The 23,358-nt window shown below is 34.5% G+C and overlaps 2 protein-coding genes across 3 annotated transcripts in view; one reads left to right on the forward strand and one right to left on the reverse strand.

The window, feature by feature from the left end:
* Nucleotides 1-23,358, forward strand: part of LOC136032317 (trypsin-1-like) — a 251,733-nt gene that overhangs the window by 35,892 nt on the left and 192,483 nt on the right. Inside the window, exon 5 of one of the 2 annotated variants that reach the window (XM_065712618.1) lies at nt 5,457-5,655. The exons of the other annotated variant lie outside the window; for it this stretch is intronic. Within the exon in view, the coding sequence (XP_065568690.1) occupies nt 5,457-5,594 (138 nt within the window). The 3' untranslated portion in view covers nt 5,595-5,655. Of the gene's footprint in view, nt 1-5,456; nt 5,656-23,358 lie in introns of those variants that run through there. 2 annotated transcript variants of the gene reach the window in all.
* LOC136032314 (trypsin-1-like) lies at nt 12,740-21,893 on the reverse strand. Its single transcript, XM_065712613.1, has 5 exons — nt 21,743-21,893; nt 19,499-19,721; nt 18,194-18,455; nt 14,621-14,770; nt 12,740-12,899 (listed from the first exon to the last, which is right to left on the reverse strand). The coding sequence occupies exons 1-5, from the start codon at nt 21,789-21,791 to the stop codon at nt 12,762-12,764; spliced, it is 822 nt and encodes a 273-aa protein (XP_065568685.1). The 5' UTR covers nt 21,792-21,893; the 3' UTR covers nt 12,740-12,761.

The following is a 23,358-nucleotide window of genomic DNA, read 5'->3' on the forward strand; positions in this document are numbered from 1 at the left end:
ACACTCTTTGGTCATAAAACGAGTAACTTTAGTTTTATCATTAATACCTACTCAACCTAGTTGCTTACTTATTCATCATGAAACCTATTCCCTTCCTTTTTCTCCCCATCCTTCCCACATTTATAAATACATTCTGTATCATCAAATTCCATGTTTTCTAGCCATTTACATGAGTTTACAAACTCCTAATAAGCCTGTCCAAGACTTTTGATTTTGTCATTCAAAATGTCAAAACAATTGTTGTATTTTAACATTGTGACGCTACAAGTAGCAATTGCCTAATATTTGAATCACTGAAATACTTAAGACCTTTGGCTTTAATTCAGTGGCATTGGAATATAACTATGAAGGTGTACCGTGTCCCCTTTCCAATAGTGATTGCCACTTCTTTCGTGGGCCTGCCCATATTCAAGGAAAGAGCTTTCTTGAATACAGTAAGAGTTTCTTACTGTTTTAAAAAGTAGAGTTAAGAGAAATAGTCAAACTTTAGCCTAAAGAGCGGGGCGTTGAGGAGGAAAAGCCCCTTTCATATACGGAGTAATTTCTGTTCGTTTTAAGTTTGAATGTTGCTCCTTACTTTCATTTAAAAAAACTTGTTTTTTTTTATTTAGTTTCTGGACGTTTTAGAATTAATGCAAGTTTTGATCTTGGCTCTCCGCACATAAATAATTAAAACAGAATTTGCATATTAATTAATTGCAATTAATCGGAAGATTTTGAGAAAAAAGGAGTGAGGGAGGAGGCCTAGTTCCCCTCCAATTTTTTGATTACTTAAAAAGGCAACTAGAACTTTTAATTTTTTACAAACGTTTTCATTGGTAAAAATTGTACCTAACTTACAAATTAACTTACGTAACGAACTTCTATATTCGTATTTTTTTATTGCGTATATGAGGGGGTTCAACCCTCGTTGATACCTCGCTCTTTACACTAAAGCTTAATGTCCCAATTCCTTAAGAATGACCTCTGAATCACAAATGCTGTAGAGTAAATAGTTTAAATTACTAAAAATACTTTAGCGTAAAGAGTGAATTATAACGAGGAGGTAAACCCCTCATATGCGTAATAATCTCTGTTCGTTTCAAGTTTTAATGCTGCTCCTTACTTTCAGTAGAAAAAACTTTTCTTATTTATTTTTCCATTGTTTTTTCAAATAATGCTAGAAAATCCTGCGACCCCCTTAATTGAAATTCTCTTCTCCCAATAGAATTTCCTCCATGTAAATATCCTCTCACGTAACCCCCCCTCAACTCTCCCCCCTAAACGAAAAAATCCACCTGAAAACATCTGTACACTTCCCAGTAACCATTACTATATGTAAACACAGGTCAAAGTTTTATGGTGAATAAAATGGCTAGCTCAGAATTTTGATCCGGTGACTTTTGGGGAAAAATGAGCGTGGGAGGGGCCTAGGTGCCCTCCATTTTTTGGTCACTTAAAAAGGGCACTTGAACTTTTAATTTCCGTTAGAATGAGCCCTCTCGCGACATTCTAGGACCACTCAGTCGATACGATCACCCCTGGGAAAGAGGGTCCGAGTGCAAACAACTCGGTATCTTGGTGTAATTGTTGATCAGAATTTAAGCTTGAAAGCTCGTATTACTGACCTAAGGCTTAAGTTATTTTTTCCAGGCCCTCCCTCAGTCCGACCATATAATACTCGTTGTCCTTTAAGTAAGCTTCCTGTGCCTTTCATTGTCTCCGAACGGTCTAGATTTTTGCCTAATAATGTTATTACAAATTATTGGAACACATGTGAATCTTTTTTTCATCTGAGTTTATCGCTATTAACATTAAAAACTAAAATCAAAGCTCTGCTAATTAGTAAATATTAATTTGTGAGTAGCTCCCGGCCCTTCAGCTATCGGATAAATATTGAGAATAATTTTAATAATTGTTTTTTGGCATTTATTTTTTGGTGTGGGATAGAGTGAGAAGAGTGATGACATCCATTTCTTCTGGGTTTGTCTTTTATACTGTTTGTATGGCCGCCCACCTTTAGAGCCAGTCTCCCTGCCGGGGATGTTATGTGAATAGTTTGAATATGTATAGTTAAAGAATAACAAAGAACTTGAACTTAGAAGAAAATCAATGGAGTCCCATCAGTACAGAATGTAGTTAGGGACTAGTACTTCTTCTGAAGTCTACAAAAAGGGGTCAATCCAGCTTAGAACCTAACATCAATAAATCACCAGGATCTTCAGCTGAATGGAGGCCTTTTGTAATCATGGGCACATCTTAGTTACTTCGTGTTGTTCTAAACTAGTGATGCTGGTTTATAAACCAGAGTTGACGTCCTCCATACGAAAGCTCAAGCCTATTGCCGTAACACTACAGTGGAGAGGCATCACATTATAGACAAGATAGTTAGGAAGACATTATTAAACCCAAAAAAAGTCCATTGGCACAAACAAAAAATAAAAAAAAAGACCAAAAGAATTAACAATTAAGTGAAATTCATAGCGATGCTGTGTCATTTACTAAGTAATAATTTCCTTGAGGGGCTCCTCAAGGTCACACTACAGTGCTGTTGGCAGTCACTGTTCTGGTTAGGCAGATTCTTGAAAGGTCCATCCCGTCGCTAAAAGCAGGGTTTTCCTTTCAGGGATAGGATCAGAAGAAGGAGCTTTTGACAGAACGGAAACCCAGAGCCATCTTACAACTCTGCAAAGCTCAAACCTTTTATTTCCAACCTATCCTCGTCAGGACATCCGTTAGGGATAGCTGTTAATCCAAGAAGACATTTTCAATGGAGTATGAGTACTTTAAAAAGAATTCTTGTTATTTGTCCATTTAAATACTTCATGCAAAGATGAAATTTGTACTTTTAAGTTTCTTCTTGTCATGAAATAAAACCGGTCCCTCTACTAGACTACTTACTCTGGGGCCCTAAGTCCTTAGTAAAGGGAATGAGAAACTTAAGAGTTGAATCTTTGGTGCTTTAATATGGAAGGGTAAGGATTAGAATTATTATAGTTCTTCTGGTGACTTTATTAAAAAAGTAAGAAACTTCAGAAGAATTGCAAATGATTACAATTAATTTATTATGCAATAGGATTTCGGCTGAAAATATACTCTGCCAGTAACTAGTAATCAGTATTTAACGTTTTCAAGAATTCTTTTTAAGTCAAAATCTACTCTGCACAAAGTTGACCTTTGTTAGCTTGGGAAATCCTTGGCAGGTTAAGTAGACTAATTGACTTCAAGCGGTTAAGTCTACTGGCTTTGCGTACTGGGGATGAAATGTTACCTTTTTCACCCTCTTTTGTATGTTTAAGTAAATGAAAGTAAAGTCTTGGGTCAAACAAAATCACCAAATTCTAGATAACGCTGATGTTTTTTTTCTTTTGACACTTTTGTCATTTTCCACTCTTTTAAGCTTCCATACTTTTTGGAATCTAGAATATAAAAATTATTTTTAGGACCCCATCAGCAAGATTTGAAATATGCAAAAAAAAAAAAAATTAAAATACAAACTAAAGTTAAACGATGAACGTACTCAACTAAATTAGCTACTATCTTATGCAACCGAATACAATGGTTCTATTAGAGCAAGTTTTTTCCATTTAAATAGGAAGTAAAATGAATATCGGAGACCAATATTTTCGTAGCTTTGCTCAACCCACCTGAAAATCTTCCCTTTGAAAATGTGTGAAAATGTGTGTACCCACCAACTAGAAAGGAAGTGGCCCAAGCAATCAAACTGCTTGAAAACCAACAAAGCCCTTGCATAGATGGCGTCCTTGCTGAGCTACTGAAAGCTCTGCCTGAGTCAGACAAAGATGAGTTCCATGAACACCGATAATTGTCCCCATCTTCAAAAAAGGGACCAAATGGAATTTAAAACTACAGAGGCATATCCCATTTGCTGCGAAGATATCCGTAATTGTATTTTTAAATGGTTTCCGAGACACTAGAAATTCCCGAACACGATCCAATCAAGTAGGGTTTAGGCCAAGACCGAGCTGCTGCGATCAAATTTTCAGCTTACATCAGATCCTAGAACATTATTTCAAACACCAGAAGGAGACAATCAAAACCTTAATTGATGACATCACTGCCTTTCATTTGATCAATCGAGATGGTATTTGGCTAGTGATGGGAAAGAAAACAGGAAAACAGAGTCCTGGAAAAGATCATCATACATTTGAAAGAATATTATGATTGAACCAGGGTATAAGTTAGAGTCATTTGTGAGCTTTCGGATTTGATCCTGAAGGAGGAGAGTGTACGTCAACGCTGAATCTGCTTACTGCCGTTATCCAAATTCATAATAATTGATTTTTGATGCCCACGACAAGTACAAAGCTGTGACAGTGATCCAGTCCTTCTCCATCACAGATCTTGACTATGCTGATGATTCAGAACTATACTTGATAAACTGTTGCTATACTTGAGTCTGCTGATGATCCCCAGGCTTTGATCAACAAAGTAGCAAATAGAGCACTCTCAACTGGCCTTCAAATACTTCTTCTGAAGAAGAAAACGGTGCAGATGGATGGGATGGATGTCTCACCTGTAATCTTAAATGATAGTCTAATTGAAGACGCTCAGTTGTTCAAATATCTTGGCTAAAAGATGAACGCAATTAGGAAATCCTCCGAAGAAATGTGGAGTTACATATCCTCACCATGAAACGTCTTTTTCCCGCTAAAAGCTCTCCTTGGAAGCGCAAAGAAATCTACCTATGTACAAAGTCATATGAAGCCTATGAAGTCATGGTGCTCTCTTTGGGGATCGCCCAATTATCCCTGGTGTTGTCAAAATGAGATGTCTGAGGGGGCTTTTGCCGCACCATGTAGAAATGAGAAGAGAATATAGGCAAAAAGTGCCTCAAATGCCTTCCACTACCAGCATGTAATAAGAAAGCTGGAGAACAGAAGAAAACGTGGCTTGCAACCCTCAAGTTTGGCCTTGAGCTTTTTGGGGGGTTCCAAGATTTGGTTGACCTCGGAATCGTCACTGGCTTGAGATCATGGAGCCTACCGTCCTTGAGCAACATCTCTGGAAGGCAAGTCGTCGTCTTTCGGGAAACCAATGAGCATAGATGTGGCTTAAAGGTGCAGCAAGCACAAGTACAATTAAATGATGTAAAAAATGAATAAAATATTTAATGTTCCAAAAAGAGTTTAAATATGTGTTGACCAAAACTATTTTTCGATTTCTTTTCTCGAGGGAGTAGAGAGCTGTTTTTGTAATTCTTTTCTTTTGTCTACTTACTTCTATATCTAGTTTTTGTTTGTGTTTCAACTGACATAAAGTTAAAATCAGACGTGAGAAAGCCATTTTTCACCTCCAGCTAATATAAGTGAACCATTTTGTTTGAGAAAACAAATGCGGATGCTTATTGACAATTTTTTTGCACGTTGTTTACCCAGAACGTCATGCTTTTAAGCTATTAATGGCCTCTATTTTGAGTTTCTCTTATGGAATTAAACATTTTTATTTACTTTTAGGGTGATTCTGGAGGACCACTGTACATGGGTTCCACTGTTATTGGTATTGTATCCTGGGGATATGGATGTGCATTTGCTGGATACCCAGGTGTCTACACTCAAGTATCATACTTCATTGACTTTATTAATTCAGTCTAAGCGGCTACTATTGTGAAAATAAATTTATTTGGTGTTTAATATAAAAAGAAAAATTTTTCAACCCTTGATTCTTACTTTAGAAAGACAGCCTGACAAGTATAGGTGGTCTATAAGAGCTTACCAATATCTTTTTTATTGTTATGTCGATATAGTCTTTTTCTAAGGATTTAAATTGTAATTTTACGAAAGAATAGATTATAGGAGATGATATTATAAAGACACAAAGATGACTACAGAGACAGATCAACTGATCAAACAGATCAACTGATCTGATAGACCAGCCTTAAAACACTTGCAGCAAGTTTTCAAGCAGCAAATCGTGGTCAATCTCCTTTAGACCGCTGATGATGTATTATGCATCAAGGCAGTGTAAATCCTTACATTATAGGGATTGTTAACCAAAAATCATTTCCCCAAAAAATATGTGCAACAAATATAATCTCTAGGTCAAAAGTCACTGAACCCTTTGGTCAGTAGTGTGCATGATTCACGTTCAGTTGTTTCGTCCTGGACTAATTACGCTCCGTCCCTTAATCTCGATTTGTTTGTAATATATATTTTCTGTCTCTAAACCCCTCTCGTTAATAGGGTATATAGTTCATATTTGAGCCCTTTTAGACAATAACGTGTAGACACTGTTCTTAAACCCTTTTAGTCAACTTTGTGTACGATCAGTCTTTGACCTCATTTGGTTGGCAGCATATACGCCCTATGTCTTACATCCTTTATTCAATATCACAATTTTTTCGGCCCTTTTGGGTACACCATCCCGACTGATCTGTCTCCACCCCCCTTTTGTCAGAATTGTAAACACCCTGTCTACGCTAACCCTTTGGTCAGCCATACTTATCCTCTGTATCATGTTTTTGGTCAGTGATGCAAGATGATTTCCTAAATAAAAAAAAATTAAGCCCATATTTTAAAAATGGGGCTGGATTACCACCAAAATTGATGTTTCATGGTGGTTGAGCTTGTTAATTTAAAACTTAAGGCTATTATTGTAGTATAAGAATCACTGTTAGAACACAACAAGAAACTATTAACCAAGAAGGATTGACTGGTATAAAGGGATTCCTCAGGATTCCTCAGGAAAGAGTAAGGGCTATATATAAGGGTGAAATCTATTAAATGGCATCTGAAAAAGATTCCTAATGCCATCTAGCTTTACTATTTAAAGAGCGGACATTGATTTAGAATTGTATGAGCCGAGTATTTTTTGTCATGATCGTCACATACATTTCTAGAAAAAGTATTTTAAAATCTCATTGAACTTTTTACATACGGAACCACTCGTATTCAAATTTAATCTTCTTTTACTTCCTAGATAAGCCTACTTCTAAAACTGTAATCATTTATGCAGTAAAAACATAATTGCCCACCTATTTATATTTATATATTCTGGTCAGGTGTGTGACTCAGTAGATAGAAGAACTTCAGTGAAGATATTTTCCTTGTATGACATCCTAGATAAATAAATCGAAGATATTTTTGCATTAAAAATAACTTATTTACGTTGATATTTGTTGATATCATTTAAGTGATATATTTATAAAAACGAAACCGTTGTGGGTAATGTGCAAAATGAGGGTATTTGCTGGTTTGGTATTGAAATAGGAATGAAGCTGGTTAGTGCTTTATCCCCACTAATTTGGTTAATTTTCACGTTTTTTCCTAAGGAGCACTGAAAGGCAATGTTGAATCAAATGGGAAGTCCAAACTCTCCCAGATTTAGATTATGCAGATGATTTAGGTATTCTAAATCATCGTTTTATCATCATGTAAATTGTTTTTAACATCTTGTAAATCGTTTTAAGTTTCAATGTCGCTCCTTACTTTCAGTTAAAAAAACTATTTTTTTTTATTTAATTCCTGAACGTTTTTTAGTTAATCCATGTTTTGATTTCGGCTCTCCGCTGATGAATAATTAAAGCGAAATTTGCATATTTATTTATTTGGCTAAATGGCTTTCCCATAGTTTTGATCGAATGATTTTGAGAAAAAAGGAAGGAGAGGTGGCCCAGTTGCCCTCAATTTTTTGGGTACTTAAAAAGGCAACTAGAACTTTTAGTTTTTTACGAACGTTTTCATTAGTAAAAGATATATGTAAGTTACGAATTAGCTTACGTAACAAACTTCTATATTCGTACGTTTTTATTCTGTATATTAGAGGGTTCAATCACTCGTCAATACCTCGCTCTTTACACTAAAGCCTAAATTTTGTCCCCTGAATCACAAAAGCCGTAGAATAAATAGTTGAAATTACTAAAAATGCTTTAGCGTAAAGAGTGAGGTATTAGAAGAAGGCGAACCCCTTACATGCGTAATATTTTCTGTTCGTTTTAATTTTTAATGTTACTCCTTACTTTCAGTTGAAAAAACTTTTGCATATTTATTTCTTCATTATTTTTTTTTAAATAATGCTAAAAAATGCTGCGCCCCTTTATGGAAATCTTCTTCCCCCATGACAAATTCCTCCATGTAAAGTATCCCCCACATAATCCCCCTCTTCTCAACCCCCCTCCCAACCAAAAAATTCCCCTGAAAACATCTGTACACTCCCCAAAAACCATTACTATATGCAAACACTGGTCAAAATTTGTAACTTGCAGCCCCTCCCATGGGGACTGTGGGGAGTAAGTCGTCCTCAAAGACATAGTTATAAGGTTTTTCGACTGTGATGAATAAAATAGCTATCTCAGAATTTTGATCCGAAGACTTAGGAAAAAAAATGAGCGTGGGAGGGGCTTAGGTGCCCTCCAATTTCTTCGGTCACTTAAAAAGGGCACTATAACTTTTCATTTCCGTTCGAATGAGCCCTCTTGCAAAATCCTAGGACCACTGGGTCGATACGATCACCCCTGGAAAAAAAAAACAACAAACAAACAAATAAACACGCATCCGTGATTTGTCTTCTGGCAAAAAATACAAAATTCTACATTTTTGTAGATAGGAGCTTTGAACTTGTACAGTAGGGTTCTCTGATACGCTGAATCTGATGGTGTGATTTTCGTTAAGATTCTATGACTTTTAGGGGGTGTTTCCCCCTATTTTCTAAAATAAGGCAAATATTCCCAGGCTCGTAACTTTTGATGGGTAAGACTAATTTTGATGAAACTTATATATTTGAAATCAGCATTAAAACGTAATTCTTTTGATGTAACTATTGGTATCAAAATTCCGTTTCTTAGAGTTTTGGTTATTATTGAGCCGGGTTGCTCCTTACTACAGTTCGTTACCACGAACTGTTTGAAAGAAAGGTTAATTATTGAGCTAGGGGGCTTATGAGCTATGCTCTGATAGTGCACTTGTGTTTAAAAATGGACGATTTGGTAACGGTGCGGATGTGGGTGAGTTTAGCCGTCTGTCAGGAAAAAATCAAAACATAATTGATCATAAATTGGTTTGTCTCGAGTTTGTTAAGTAAACAATTAGCATTGAGGCTCTGAATATCATTGGGTCAGATCGTTTTCCAGTGGAGGTTGAACTATGCCTTATAATGGAAATTTTTTTGGGGGGGGATATTGTGCGGAAGAGTCAAAAAGAATTGAAAAAATAAATTATTATTGTATGAAACCTCTAAAGACCGAGTAGAGTGGTGAAAATAATCCATATCCTTGGGAGTTGAACACAGCCCTGCTTCTCCAGATTCAATACCAAATCAGCTACCAGCCTCATTTCCTACTCACCTTCTCCTCTTCATAAACCCCGTTTTATTCCCTCAAAACCTACATCATCTCTTAGTCAATTAAGCACCATTATTTAGAATTTTTGTTCTTACAGAAATTAAGCTTGCGTTTCTATAATTACAATGCTAATTCCCTATCAATTAGTTCGTTGTAACGAACCATAATTAAGAAGTAACTCAGTCCGAGTCTTTAAATGTTGAGTAAATAAAATTCAATAAGTTTAGTGCTGCTTATCAAAAGCTACATATTGGTCAAAAGAATTGGCTATTCATGGTGAATCCAAATATATAAACCCTATTAGTTTTATGTTGGGTATCATAAGCTGCAAGCCTGACAAAATTTGCCTGATTTTTGAAATAGCAGGGAAACATCCCCAAACAGCAAGCAATCTTAATAAAGTCAGACCCTTAGTTTCAGTATATTAGAGATAAAGATGTTTCAAGTTCCTAACTACAAAAGTGCGGAACTTCGCAGTTTACCCAGAAGAAAGATCACGGATGTGTGATTACTTGTTTTTGTTTTTTCCCCAGGGTGATCATAGACGAATCTATTGTCCTAAAATATCAAGAAAAGGCTTATTTAAAAGCTCTAGTGCCCTTTTTATGTGACCAAAAATACTTTTTCATGAGAGAGTGGTGTTTCCTACCATTTGGGGCAACAAAGTATGGTTTTACCCCAAAGAAGACCAAGCTGCTATCGATTGGAAATTCTGAGATAGCAGGCCAATGTTATATATATATATATATATATATATATATATATATATATATATATATATATATATATATATATATATATATATATATGTATATATATATATATGTATTGATCTTCTCAGACGAACAGGAAGGAAGAAATGCTGCTCGGTGGCGCATTCTTTCCTGAAAAGTCACGTAGTCCATACAAGGTAAATGGTTAATATGGACATTTGTCTTAATGCTTGATTTAAACATGTTGATTCACTTGATTCTTATGAAATTATGTTTTGTGATGTCAGAGGTTATCAAAATACAATATCTACAGTATCAGTAACTGCTTGGGTGATGCAGCTGAAACTTTCAGGCACCTAAGGAGGAAAAAGAAGGAGGGGCAGAAGGGCCTCAAATTTTCTGTGGATGGAGTAACCTAATTTGTCTTGTTTCCCGTCAACATAACATTTTAACACTATAGTGTTGCCAGGTTTCAGGTTATCAAAATAACACATCTGCACTATTTTGGGAACTCCTTGGGAGTTCCTCATCAACGCCCCGCTCTTTACGCTAAAGTTTGACCCTTTCTCTCAATTCTTCTTTCTAAAACAGTAAAAAACTTTAGCGTAAAGAGCGGAGCGTTGATGAGGAAGCAGCCTCTTTCATATACGAAGTAATTTCTGTGCGTTTTAAGTTTTGATGTCACTCCTTACTTTCAGTTGAAAAAACTTGTTTTTTTTTATTTAATTTCTGAACGTTTTTGAATCAACGCATGTTTTGATTTTGGCTCTCCGCAGAGGAATAATCAAAACGAAATTTGCATATTTTTTTTTTTTGGCTCAATGGCTTTGTCATAATTTTGATCGAATGATTTTGAGAAAAAAAGAGCGGGGGACGAAGCCTAGTTGCCCCCGATTTTTTGGTTAATTAAAAAGGCAACTAGAACTTTTAATTTTTTACGAATCTTTTTATTGGTAAAAGATTTACGTAACTTATAAATTAGCTTACGTAAAGAACTTTTGTATTCTCATGTTTTTATTACATATATGAGGGGATTCGCCCCATCGTCAGTACCTCGCTCTTTACACTAAAGCTTAAATTTTATCCCAATTCATTAAAAATGACCCCCTGAATCACAAAAGCCGTAGAATAAGTAGTTGAAATTACCGAAAATACTTTAGCGTAAAGAGCGAGGTATTAGAAGGAGGTGAGCCCCTCATATGGGTAATAATTTCTGTTTGTTTTAAGTTTTATTGCTGTTCCTTACTTCCAGCTGAAAAAGCTTTTTCACTTTTATTTTTTAATTGTTTTTTTTTTTAAATAATGCTAGTAAATCCTGCTCTCCCTTCATGGAAATTTTCTTCTCCCATTACAAATTCTCGAAGGAAAGTTCCCCCAGCATATCCCCCTCTTCTCAACCCCTCCCCCAAACCAAAAAAATCCTCCTGAAAACGCCTGTATACTTCCCAATAACCATTACTATATGTAAGCACAGGTCAAAGTTTGTAACTTGTTGCCCCTCCCACGGGGACTGTGGGGGAGTAAGTCGTCCCCAAAGACATAGTTATAAGGTTTTTCGACTACGCTGAATAAAATGGCTATCTCAGAATTTTGATCCGTTGACTTTGGGAAAATAATTAGCGTGGGAGGGGGCCTAGGTGCCCTCCAATTTTTTTGGTCACTTAAAAAGGGCACTAGAACTTTTCATTTCCGTTAGAATGAGCCCTCTTGCAACATTCTAGGACAACTGGGTCGATACGATCACCCCTGGGAAAAAAAACAAAACAAAAAAAAACAAATAAACACGCATCCGTGATCTGCCTTCTGGCAAAAAATGCAAAATTCCACATTTTTGTAGATAGGAGCTCGAAACTTCTACAGTAGGGTTCTCTGATACGCTGAATCTGATGGTGTGATTTTCGTTAAGATTCTATGACTTTTAGGGGGCGTTTTCCCCTATTTTCTAAAATAACGCAAATTTTCTCAGGCTCGTAACTTTTGATGGGTAAGACTAAACTTGATGAAACTTATATATTTAAAACCAGCATTAAAGTGCGATTCTTTTGATGTAGCTATTGGTATCAAAATTCCATTTTTTAGAGTTTTGGCTACTATTGAGCCGGGTCGCTCCTTACTACAGTTCGTTACCACGAACTGTTTTATATATATATATATATATATATATATATATATATATATATATATATATATCGGACAACTGGAACAGTATGATGACCCATTAAACAACATAAAAAAACACACATGACCGTGACCAAATTTATCGAAGGAAAAGCACAAGTTCTTGTTTTTGCATACAGGAGCATAAACATTTCAAACATGCCGATTTTGAAGTTGCAATTTTCATCGCATCTAAAAAAGGTTTTCATTCTTTTTCAAAAACTATCTAAATAGCCCCACGTAACAGCTCCTGGTTAGTGATGTAAAACTTGATGAATTTTAAATGTACTGATTGACCTAAAAATGAGTTTTTATTGATGGATGTTTTATTATCGCTATTTCTTTTTTCCCACTTTCGGTCACTCCTCTCTTCTTACTTATCACTCTTTACTTAAAGTGCTTTACAACAAATTATTTGATAAAAGTGTGCAGTTGAGTGGTCTTCTGACAATTATTGAAGATGAAGACGATTATAATAAAACATGGCTAGTTTCAGCTAAAGTAACAGTCCTTTGTAGAGTTTCAGCTTTTTATCCTATTTGAAACACTAAAACAAGCTTATGGTAGACTCCAAATTAAAATAAAAAGTGTGTTAATCTTGCATTAAAAGTTTATTAAACAGAGTTGATAAAGTCAATGAAATATGAAACTTGAGTGTAGACTCCTGGGTATCCTGCATATGCGCATCCATATCCCCAAGAGACAACGCCAACAACGGTGGATCCCATGTAGAGTGGTCCGCCAGAATCACCCTAAAACAATAGACTTGAGCTTCAGTCAAGGTATTCAAAAAAAATTATAAACAGTAGTTGGCTGTTACAGCAGTAGTAACTCAAAAGGGGTTAAATTACATGGCATAAATTTGACAGAGTGGAAAAACCGATAAAAAATTAATTTACTTTTGTGACTCTGATTAAGGTAAACTTAGTTTTTAAAAGGACGTCCAATGTGCAGCAAAACTAGCTTTTGTTCTGTAGCAGCAAAAACAAGCTCTGATTTGAAAGAAATTAATTTAAGCAAGAAAACAAAGAATATTTAAATTGGAGATGAGAGTAATTTCTATAAGCCAAGTAATATTAACCGTTAAAAGTAATTATTTGTTTCAAGGAGTCTGGGGGTGCCAATATAATGTTCTCACACAGATACCCCAATAGCAATTTGAATTATGACATAGTTTCTGGACAAGGTCATTTCTAGTATTTTATTTTGGGCTTGGAGGATTGTAAAATATTTTTTGAGGGAGGGGGGTTTATAAAACTTAAAAAACGCGTCAAAAATTTGTTTATATTCATTTTTGCTACGTTTTTTACGTGTCTGACAAATGATTTTTCGAGGGGGAGTTCAAACCCCTTAACCCCCTCCGATACGATCTTGTTTCTGGATTTACTGTACGTTGTGTGTATTTGCACTGGACAACTGACATTATGAAGTTATCCACCGCCTTCAAAACTTATTGGAGCAATTTATCTGAGACATTTTCGGATTAGATGTACGAAGTGGCACTAGTGTCGGGTCATAAAATTGACTTAAGACGTTAAAATTAAAGTTACGTGCTATAAATTTTACATAATGGAAAAACCAGAAAAAAATAATCCAAGATTCGAAAAATCCAAATGAAACTTATTCGAAAAACAACAAATAAATTACCCTTACTTTTTCAGGGTGGGGGGGGGGTTAAATCTAGTTTTCTCAAAAAAGATGTCCCTTTAGCATGTCTGAATCATTGCCGTTGTTTCTGGATTTATTGTGTGCTATTTTAAATGGATAACTGACAACATGAAGCTATCCACCGCCTTCAAAACTTATTGGTGCAATTCATCTGCGACATTTTCGGGGTTAGATGTACGAAGTGGCACTAGCGTAAGGTTTTAAAATTAACTTTATACGTTAAAATTAACGTTACACGACACAAATTTTAAACCGTAGAAAAACCGAAAAAAATCCATGGTTTAAAAAATCCAAATAAAACTTCGAAAACAACGAATAAATTGTGCTTGCTTTTGCAGGGGGGGGGGGTGTTTAAATTTAAGTTTCTCGCAAAGATATTCCAATAGCACTTTTGAATTATTGCCGCTTTTTTTTATTAGAATTCAAAGGTGACTCCCCATGTCTAGTTCCTTAATTCTTTGTCTCATTTAGAGGTTTCATAAACAGGTGATAAATAGAGAAAGCTCCCCAGATGGCTGATTATTCAGTAAAAGCAAAACTAGCTCACAAAGTTGTTACAGCTCTGTGATTTCACTGCTATTGTAGCGATGTCCCCGCAGTTAATCGTAAATTTTATCCACGCCTTTAAAATAATTGATAAAAATAAGAAATCAGCCCTGAAAATTGACCACCCTGCTACGATTTTCTATTAGTGACAATTTTGGTCTTTTGTAGTTTTTGTTAAAAATTCCAGTGTTTCAGTATAATATGCTTTAAATTACATTTAACAAACATAAACAAGCAAACAGAACCAATAAATACATACCTGGCAAGAGTCGATGCCACCATTTTCAAGATCACCTGCACAAATCATACTGTCTGCCACATCGCTTTCTCCATAAGCTCCACGGCAATCAGCATCAGAAACGACAGGTACGTCAACAGCTAGGAGAGTGTCGGAAAGGGAGCCACCAGCCTAAAGCAGATTGATAGAATGGTTATATTTAATAGGCTTAGAAGGCAAAAATTAAGTCTTGCTGAATCAAATTTGTTCAAGATTACAGCTACAATAATGTGCCCTAATAATAATTTTGTGAGTTGATGAATATTCTGTCAATGCAGGATTGTGATTGTGTTGTTACCACTTCAGCAAGTGCCATTATAAGTTGTTAATACCACTGATATCAATTTTTCTCCGTCTGAATTTTGCACTTTGGTAGTACGTTTGTAAGTTGAAAATCAAGAAAAAACACTTGGTGTTTTCTATCAATAAGTGTTACTGTGTTTGGCTTTGGTAACAATTGGTAACAATTTGGTAACAAATTAAGCTGTTGAAACAGCTTAAGTATTTGAGTTTGAGGCTGTATTTATACAAAGGGTTCCGTGAAAACCACTACTACAAATAAAAATGGAAAATGTATTTTTATTTACAGGCCTTCATCTGCGTGTCAGTCCTTCTGTCTGTGTGAAACTTCTCTACAAAGGTAGATATAAAAAGGTAGATCAAAGGCGGAAAAAGATAAAAATAATGTATTTTGACCACATTTCTGGGAAAATCGCAAACCCTAAGCCAATTTCTCGTACATTAACATAAGTAACAAATATTTAATTAAAACTTAAATACATGATAGTTTATTAAATGAAAGAATAAGCCAACTATAACAGAATGCTAGAAAAAACCAAATTACTCACATCAAAGAAAGCCAACTTATTTGAGCGTCTTCAAAATAATGCACAAATACCCCAAAATCAGAAACGGGACCCCAAAACATCATAATTTTCTTCAAATTTCTCAAATAAAGGGATTTATCCCAATTTAATAACTGTCCAATAACTTACTATTACAAATTATTATTCGTTATAACCGGTAAAATATAGGCTTTCAAAATCTGTATTATCCCAAATTGGCAAACTGCCTGTCCATATGAATACCCATCACTGAGCTTCAATCCTGTCCAGAATAAATTTTGTCCAGTCCTGTCCAGTCCTGAAATAAATTTCAGGACTTCGTGTTGTTTTTCATTATGTTCTGAATCTACAGTTGATTCATCGCAGTAGCGATTTTGGCCTCTCTTCTGCCCAGGGTAAAATCTTTATTTGCACCCCCCCCCTTATCTTCGTAAAAATTTAAACCCAATTTTTAACTAAATTTCAATGATTAACAAAATTTTATTTGTTTAAATCTGACTGTTGTTACTTTATATAGGAAAATATGTGGGACAATTAAAATTTCGGATTCAATTTCATTATACTCACAACCAACTGTGGCCTCTATTTTATTTTTAATAAAAATGAAATTACTAAATGGTTATAAATACTAGATTATTCATTTGATATTTGGTGCCCCCAAAATTTCTAAACCCGGGGCAGGTACCCCCTCTCCCCCTCTGAAAACACCTCTGACGTAGCATCTTGTCAATTTTGATACGCAAAAAATTTGAAGGTAACTAAAATTGGAGATTTTGATTGCTAATTTTAATGCCCAAGATGATGATGATGATTAAATTGATGATGAATAAATTGCTTTTGACAACCTATGATAGGCAGGCCTACCCGTGGAATCATTACATGCAAAAACCCTTTTGCCGGGAAAATATTAGCTCAGAGTAGAGATGAAAGAAAACGGGGAACAAATAATCGTTGATGCACTACCTCCATCCTTTTCTGCAAAGAGCCCAAAATATAAACGCATAAGAATCAAAATTTTATATTGGCTATAAGGTATATAATCGAAAAAAGAACATAAAAAAAATTCTCAGAGACGTCACCCCTAAGATAACTCACGTAAATACAAAGAAGACAGGGAGCTTGCAATTATCACCATGCCTTTTTGATATTTTTATTTTATAAAAGTCGTGAAAATACCCCCCCCCCATCCATAAGAAAATTCAGACCCAAAATTTCGTTTAGTGAATGTCCTTAAATAATGGAAATAGCAAAACTGATATCGTAGCTTCGGATACATCGAGGTTCCCGATCTTAGATCCCAAAGATTACCGGCTTGGATACAAAAGACCCGGTTCTAGGATACAGAGGACTACAAAAACGGATACAAAGAAAAAGCTAAAAAACAAGTTTTAGAGAATAAGAGACCCCCACCCTAACTATTCATGTAAAATTTTAATTGGATAGAGTCATGCAGTTAAAGGTTATAAATTACACCAATCAATGTTCATTCTATACGGGCTCGGTTACTCATATCTTTTAAAACAAAATTCTTGATTGTTTTAAACTAATCAGCAATTTCAGAAGTTTCACTCCTTAGCTTTCTGATCCTATTAAGTTGAAAATTGATGTTTTGCAGCATAAAATATCTAAAAGTAGTAATTTTGTTGCAGCGGAAACGCCATCATTACTAAGGAAAGACATTAGGACGCCCAATTTTCAATTAATTGAGTTCAATTAATTCGAGTTCAATTTCAATTAATCTGTAATATTCATGAAAAAGATACCTTGACAATAGATAAACTCACTACCATTATGGCTTCTTAGAAACAAATCTAAATTTGTATTTTTCTCTAATTAATTTAATTTATTTAGTTTCATTTAATTTAAGTTTTCTCTAATTAAAGAAAAAAATTTGTATTGAGGAAAACTGAGCCCTCTTCTATGAGGATCTGAGACATGCTGAATCTTTAAAACATCGATGTTACTTTTATCGTCTTCTAATAAAAATTGTGTCGTCTTCTAAGAGTAATACTGTTACAATAACAGGCAACATCTAATCTAAACTTAAAACATTTTACATAATTTGAAATTTGAATCACCGCATACACCAGATCTTTTTTAAATAATAAATAAATAACAATAAATAGTTTACTCCTAGACCACTTGTGCGTTAAAGAGGGTCAATAGAAGTCTCGTAGGAATGTATTCAACCCATGGCCTTCCTTCCTTGTCTGCTTAGACTCTTTTGGTGATTGTGTAATGTTTGAATCTGAGCTAGGAATGACAATGGTCTCTCTTTATGCACCTTTTATCACCAGAAAGGATTCAACTAATGCCTTGTGGTATTATCTTGTATTTAAAAATAACTATTGTCTTTTTTTAAATAGAAGAAAAGACCAGATAGGACCAGAATTATACATGTGGTTATAGGAGTAAAAAGCACGGTGGAAGAGTTTTTTCAAGCCAAATTTGAAACCACTTTTATAGTAAAATTTTTTATGTCTGACTGATCTGGTATTTTTCTTGGAATGTTTTGAGAAAGTCATGGTCTCTATAGTTACTGAAAAAATTTTGACATAATAGTTCTCCCCATAAAATATATGAAGAAATTAAAAATTGCATTTGGCATGAAATAGCTTTCAAATTCTAAGAATTTGAAATAATAAATTATACAGATAATATTTTCTACTATTTAACATTCTCAGTAGGCTACAAAATTCCTAAAACTTACAGAAGTAGTGCCCCACCCAGATACAGTAACCATGACACCTTCATCGACTTCAGCGTTTGCACTGGGAAGGCCAACAGGCTGTACATTACCACCAATACTGACACTGCTGGAAAGTTTTAAAATGCAGATATCATTGTAGAATGTACGGGAGTTGTAGTCTGGATGCTCGTTGATTGATGCAACACCAACAACTTGTTCATCGCCATCGGTAGTGCTGAGAACGTGATCACCGGCAACAACAGTGATTCCAGATGGAACTTGGCTAGAAAATTAAAGATAAGGTAATTGTCTTCCTTTGTCCCCGGCACCTGAGCATTTAAAGTATATATTTTTAGCTCTCAAATAGTAGATATTCATCATCAGGAACAATGAAGTTTCATTCCAGATGAAGTTTTGAGAGGGGATAAATGTATTAGTGAAAAAAGAGAAACACACTTTTTTATAGGTTAAGCATTAGACTCTAGGAAGTCTGTGCGGCTAAAATAAGGAATGTAATTCCTCCGTGAAATATAGACAAAAAGAAATAAAAAGTGTAAGTTAAAAAAAGTAAACGTAAATAAAAAGTAAAAGAAAGTTCACATATAGAATGAAAACAATTGTTACGATCCTACTAATCCTGCCAAATATATAAACTAAACTAACAATGAAAAAGCAATTAGAACATGTAATTTTACCTTAACCCATCCAAAAGAACGGGAAATTTGATTGGGAGAGCAACTAACAACCTTAAATGGTATAATATTTTTTTTTAATATCATATTTAAGGCTGTGAGGGTCCACAGTCTGTTGAATACTATTAGGAGCTTAGGGTGAATTATTGAGACCCTGGACATGAAAAGAAAATTCTGACCAGGATAAAGATACTATTGGTATCATCTGTCTAGTATATTCCAACGAATTATATTACCAGAGACAAAAACTTTAGCAAAACCTTAGCTATGCGGTAGTATCCTCTATGATAAGTGTCACTCTTGGATTAGGCTAGAAGAGCAAAGGAGGCAGCTATCTACTCAAGCCAAAGAAAAGAGTGGCAAAATAGTTTTTCAACATCAAAAGAATTTCACAGAAATAAATTGGTATTATAATTCTTTTAAATAATGGATGTTCAATCGCATTATTTTTTTCCAGTAAAAATACTAACGACTTATCCCTCTTAAGCAGCACTCTGGCGGCTTCCAAAATGTAACTTTGACGCTCTTGCAACTTTTCAGCTCTTTTCATTCTTCTTAACAGCTTCATTATTCAGCTATAAACAAACCAAAACATCATAATATTTAAAAAACAACATTGCAAATTCACACATACCCATCAGTGCAATGAGCAGCAGTCAAAACAGTGTCAGCATCCAAGATGGAACCTCCACAGAAGTGGGATCTGCCAAAGAAGCCTTCTCTCTGGAGGGACACTTGCCAGGGAACGTCTCCCTTGTTTACTGGATTACCACCAACAATCTTTGACTCTGGGACAAGGTTTACTCCACGACGAAGCATGAAGCTAAGGGGTAGGCGTGGTAGAACATAGTTCTCACCTGTAAGACAAGAATGAAAAGTTATTAGACAGAATTTGACAATTACTTTTTAACAAGAGTTGCAACGGCTCTGCAGCTGGGAACACACACAAAAAAAATTAAAACTATATAACAATTATGGTAATTAAGTATGATTTTATTTAAGTTTAGTATTGATGGTGTTTAAGTATGGTCATCAATTAAGTGAGGGAAATGAATTTATTTTTAGAGGTGAAGGGCTCCAAGTCAATGATGAACGAAAATTTAGGGGGGGGGGAACATTTAAGGCAAAGGGTAATTATTTAGTAGGCATGAAAGACATAGGGAGAAAATGGATAGGATGTGTTTGAATAAGATTTTAAGGTCTCCGATAAGAAATATAGGACATATTAGGATAGACAAAAGTATTTTGAGGAATAAGGTGGTATCGATGAACTGTTATGCGTCGGTAGTGTTGGGATTCTTGAAGAGTGATTAGTTAGAAATGATAAAACTGGGATATTTCAAGATATGGCTAGGTATTAATGGAAGTATGAATAGTTTAGTAGTTAGAGGAGATTTAAGGATTATTTGCTAAGAAGTTGTGGGTCGGTGACTTAGGTTAAGTTTTTGGAACGTGTGGTGAAGATTCCACGAGAGCTGCTACTTAAATCTGCTTATTCAAAAAGACTTAGAAATGAACATCCATGTTCATGACCATACCAGGTAAGGAGGATTATATAAGATGATGGAGTGGGGAGTTTCTGGAATAATGGATTAGGTGTAGGCAAAGAGTTAGCAAGGATGATAGGTAATATTTTACGAAATAAAGAGATTCGGGTTTGGCAGTATGAAAGAAGCCTTTCTGACTCTTTGCGCCTCTACATGTTTATGAAGGGGACTCGTAGGTAGTGCGATTTTGTTTGAGGTAAACTGTTGCTTCAGTCAAGTAGTTTGACAAGTTGAACTAACTTTCATTAGTATGTAAAAGTAATTGTTCTATATATTTCTGAATTACAGAAAATCATTTGTTCTAGATAGGCCGATTTTAACATCTGATAATTTATAACCAGTGTTACCTTTAACTATTAAATATAAAAACATTAAGGTGAAAAATGAAAAGAACTACAATCCTATAAACTAATGTAGTCAATAGTCTCAAAATATAACAACAGTTTTGAAATATTCTAGATTTTTCCGATTTACTTTGAGAGCAATAGTTAATTAAATCCAATTTTCTTATTATATTTAAGTAATACTATTATATAATAATGCTATTGTTTTCTGTGTGTTATATTTGCTTTTTTCTTTAATAAATATACTTTGCAATTTTATGTAATTATTAAGTTTAAATCTCTTTTAGAATATATATTCTAATCTATTTTTTTTTTATTTATTTGGAAAATTCTAGATTGATAAACTTCTAAGCTGTTTTGAAACAACATCGACTTAAATTTTTTTCTCTTACATTTTTAGTGTAGTATATTCCATGTAAGTTATATTTTTGCTAGTTTAAATTAAAATTTGCGCGTATTACATTGCAAAAATTGCTTTGCAATTAATTTTTCGGTAGATTATTATAGTTACCACAGCAAATTGGCAAGTTAACTCTTGAAACATCAGCCAGCTCAGTAGAGCCTCTGAGTCCCTGATACTGGGATATCCGAAAGGCTATAGGCTATAGCATAGCTTTGAGCTTTGTTTTTAACGACTTGCTGGAACAACGGATTTTTCTTTGCTTGAAAATATGGGCTCTGGGTTTAATTTTAGCTGCCACGGGCCTTAAATTATGCGGAGATGATGCTTTAGCGTATACAAATAATTAAACAAGAAGATACAGAATATAATGATAGCTAAAGCTAAAATGAATCCTACTGTTATATTTTAGTGTTGTAAAAACAATCTTTTTTACAAAAAATTCATGGAAACTAAAATTGTTTTTATGTAATTGTTTCATGTTATATAGGGTTTATGATTTTTTGTTCATAAAATTTTTTACGGATATTTTGTGCTTGCCCTGTAGTTAAAAATATTCTCGTTCGGTTAAAATAATGGTGGCTTACCACTGACAGCGACGGCCAGGCAGACAAGTGTTGCAACAAAAACTTTCATTGTAACTACTGAATTGTATCCAGTTCCTTGACAATTTATACTTGGAAACTTTTATCATTGTTAAAATTACTAGTCCTGGGAATTAAGTATGTAAACTGAACTTTGTCAAATGATTTTTTTTTTTGTCTTTATCTGTCTGTCAATAAAACCTGGGATTCACTTTAAATAAACATGGCTTATCCATAATTAACAAAAATAAAGAAAAAACAATATGTCATGATTATCTTTGATCTCTGAGGAAATTGATCACGCAGCTGCATTTCCAAGTTTATATTCATTGAAGGTACAGAGATGTTTCTGATGTTTCTTCTTCTTCCATAAATACAGTTTTAACACTCTAATGGATATGCTCCGGGAATCTTAGCCGAAAGCAAAGAAATAAATATTAAAAATTGTCTGTTGACCAATGCTGATGGAATATTAAAATATATTATATATCTTTGTACGTGTGTTTGTTTGTTTTAGTGATATATTATATATCTTTGTACGTGTGTTTGTTTGTTTTAGAGTGCCAATTTCGGGGTAGCCTTCCATGCCTATCCTGCTGGAAATTATTTTATTTTAATTTGTTGTTGTTGTTGTTGTTGGTTAACCAGGTTGTTCTTTGTTATTATAATGATTATAACAATATATATTGTTTTTTGTTGTGGAGTATTTGTGAAATATTTTTCTGGAGTCGTTTGTACGTATAAATTAGTGAGCTATTGATCTACATTTCAGTGGTGGCCAGCCTTATTTAATACTTTGCCGAGTTCCTTCCCTTTAATTTTGATCTTTTGGGGCAACTGACAGAGTGACTCTACCCTTATGAGTTGGGTCGTTGTCAATATTGTTTTTAGAATGTGGGTGTACAAAGAATAGACTACCTTTATTTTATAAAAAGCAGTATTGTGCGACATCCATTTTTATTCCAAAAAGTGGATATTCCCATAGGCGTATTTGTTAGATCATTCATCAACAAGTATATTAGATGGGGTTGAATTGAACTGAAACATGTATCAGAAGGGTTTGACTTTCCCAAGATTCAAAATATTAAGCTGTATTGCCCCGAGCTCCGAAACTTAAATCTGTGATTAGAAAAAAAGGCTTTAAATTAGCTTTAAAAAATGCTTAAGAAATATAGCAGAGGTGTACGAATCGAATTTTTGTTAACCTGTCCAAAATTCTGTGCTTGTCAAGTTTTTTTCGTTTTTTAGTCTTTTAAGTCGGCTTAACATTAAAATGCTTTCCAATTTCAAAGCTGTTCGCTCATTTTCACTCGACGAATAACGAAAGGGCGAAAAGCCAGCTGATCCCATATGAAAATAAGTGAAAGCTCCGAACGCAAAAATTAATCCGTATGGTGGATTTTTTCCATTATAATAATGGGTTTTCATGGTTTTCTGAAGCCTCTGAACAGGCCTTTACGCTCTTTACGCTTAATTATAAAAATGAAGTTTCCAATATTAGATAAAAGATGCACCTTAAATATATAAATTAAATAATTATCCACATGGCGCGTTATTTTGGTCTTACCACAGAAAAAGAATATTTCAAAAATACTTTTACTCCATCTGTTAAGATCTTT

Source organism: Artemia franciscana, chromosome 10 (assembly GCF_032884065.1).
Source record: "Artemia franciscana chromosome 10, ASM3288406v1, whole genome shotgun sequence".
Classification (NCBI taxonomy): Eukaryota; Metazoa; Arthropoda; class Branchiopoda; order Anostraca; family Artemiidae; genus Artemia; species Artemia franciscana.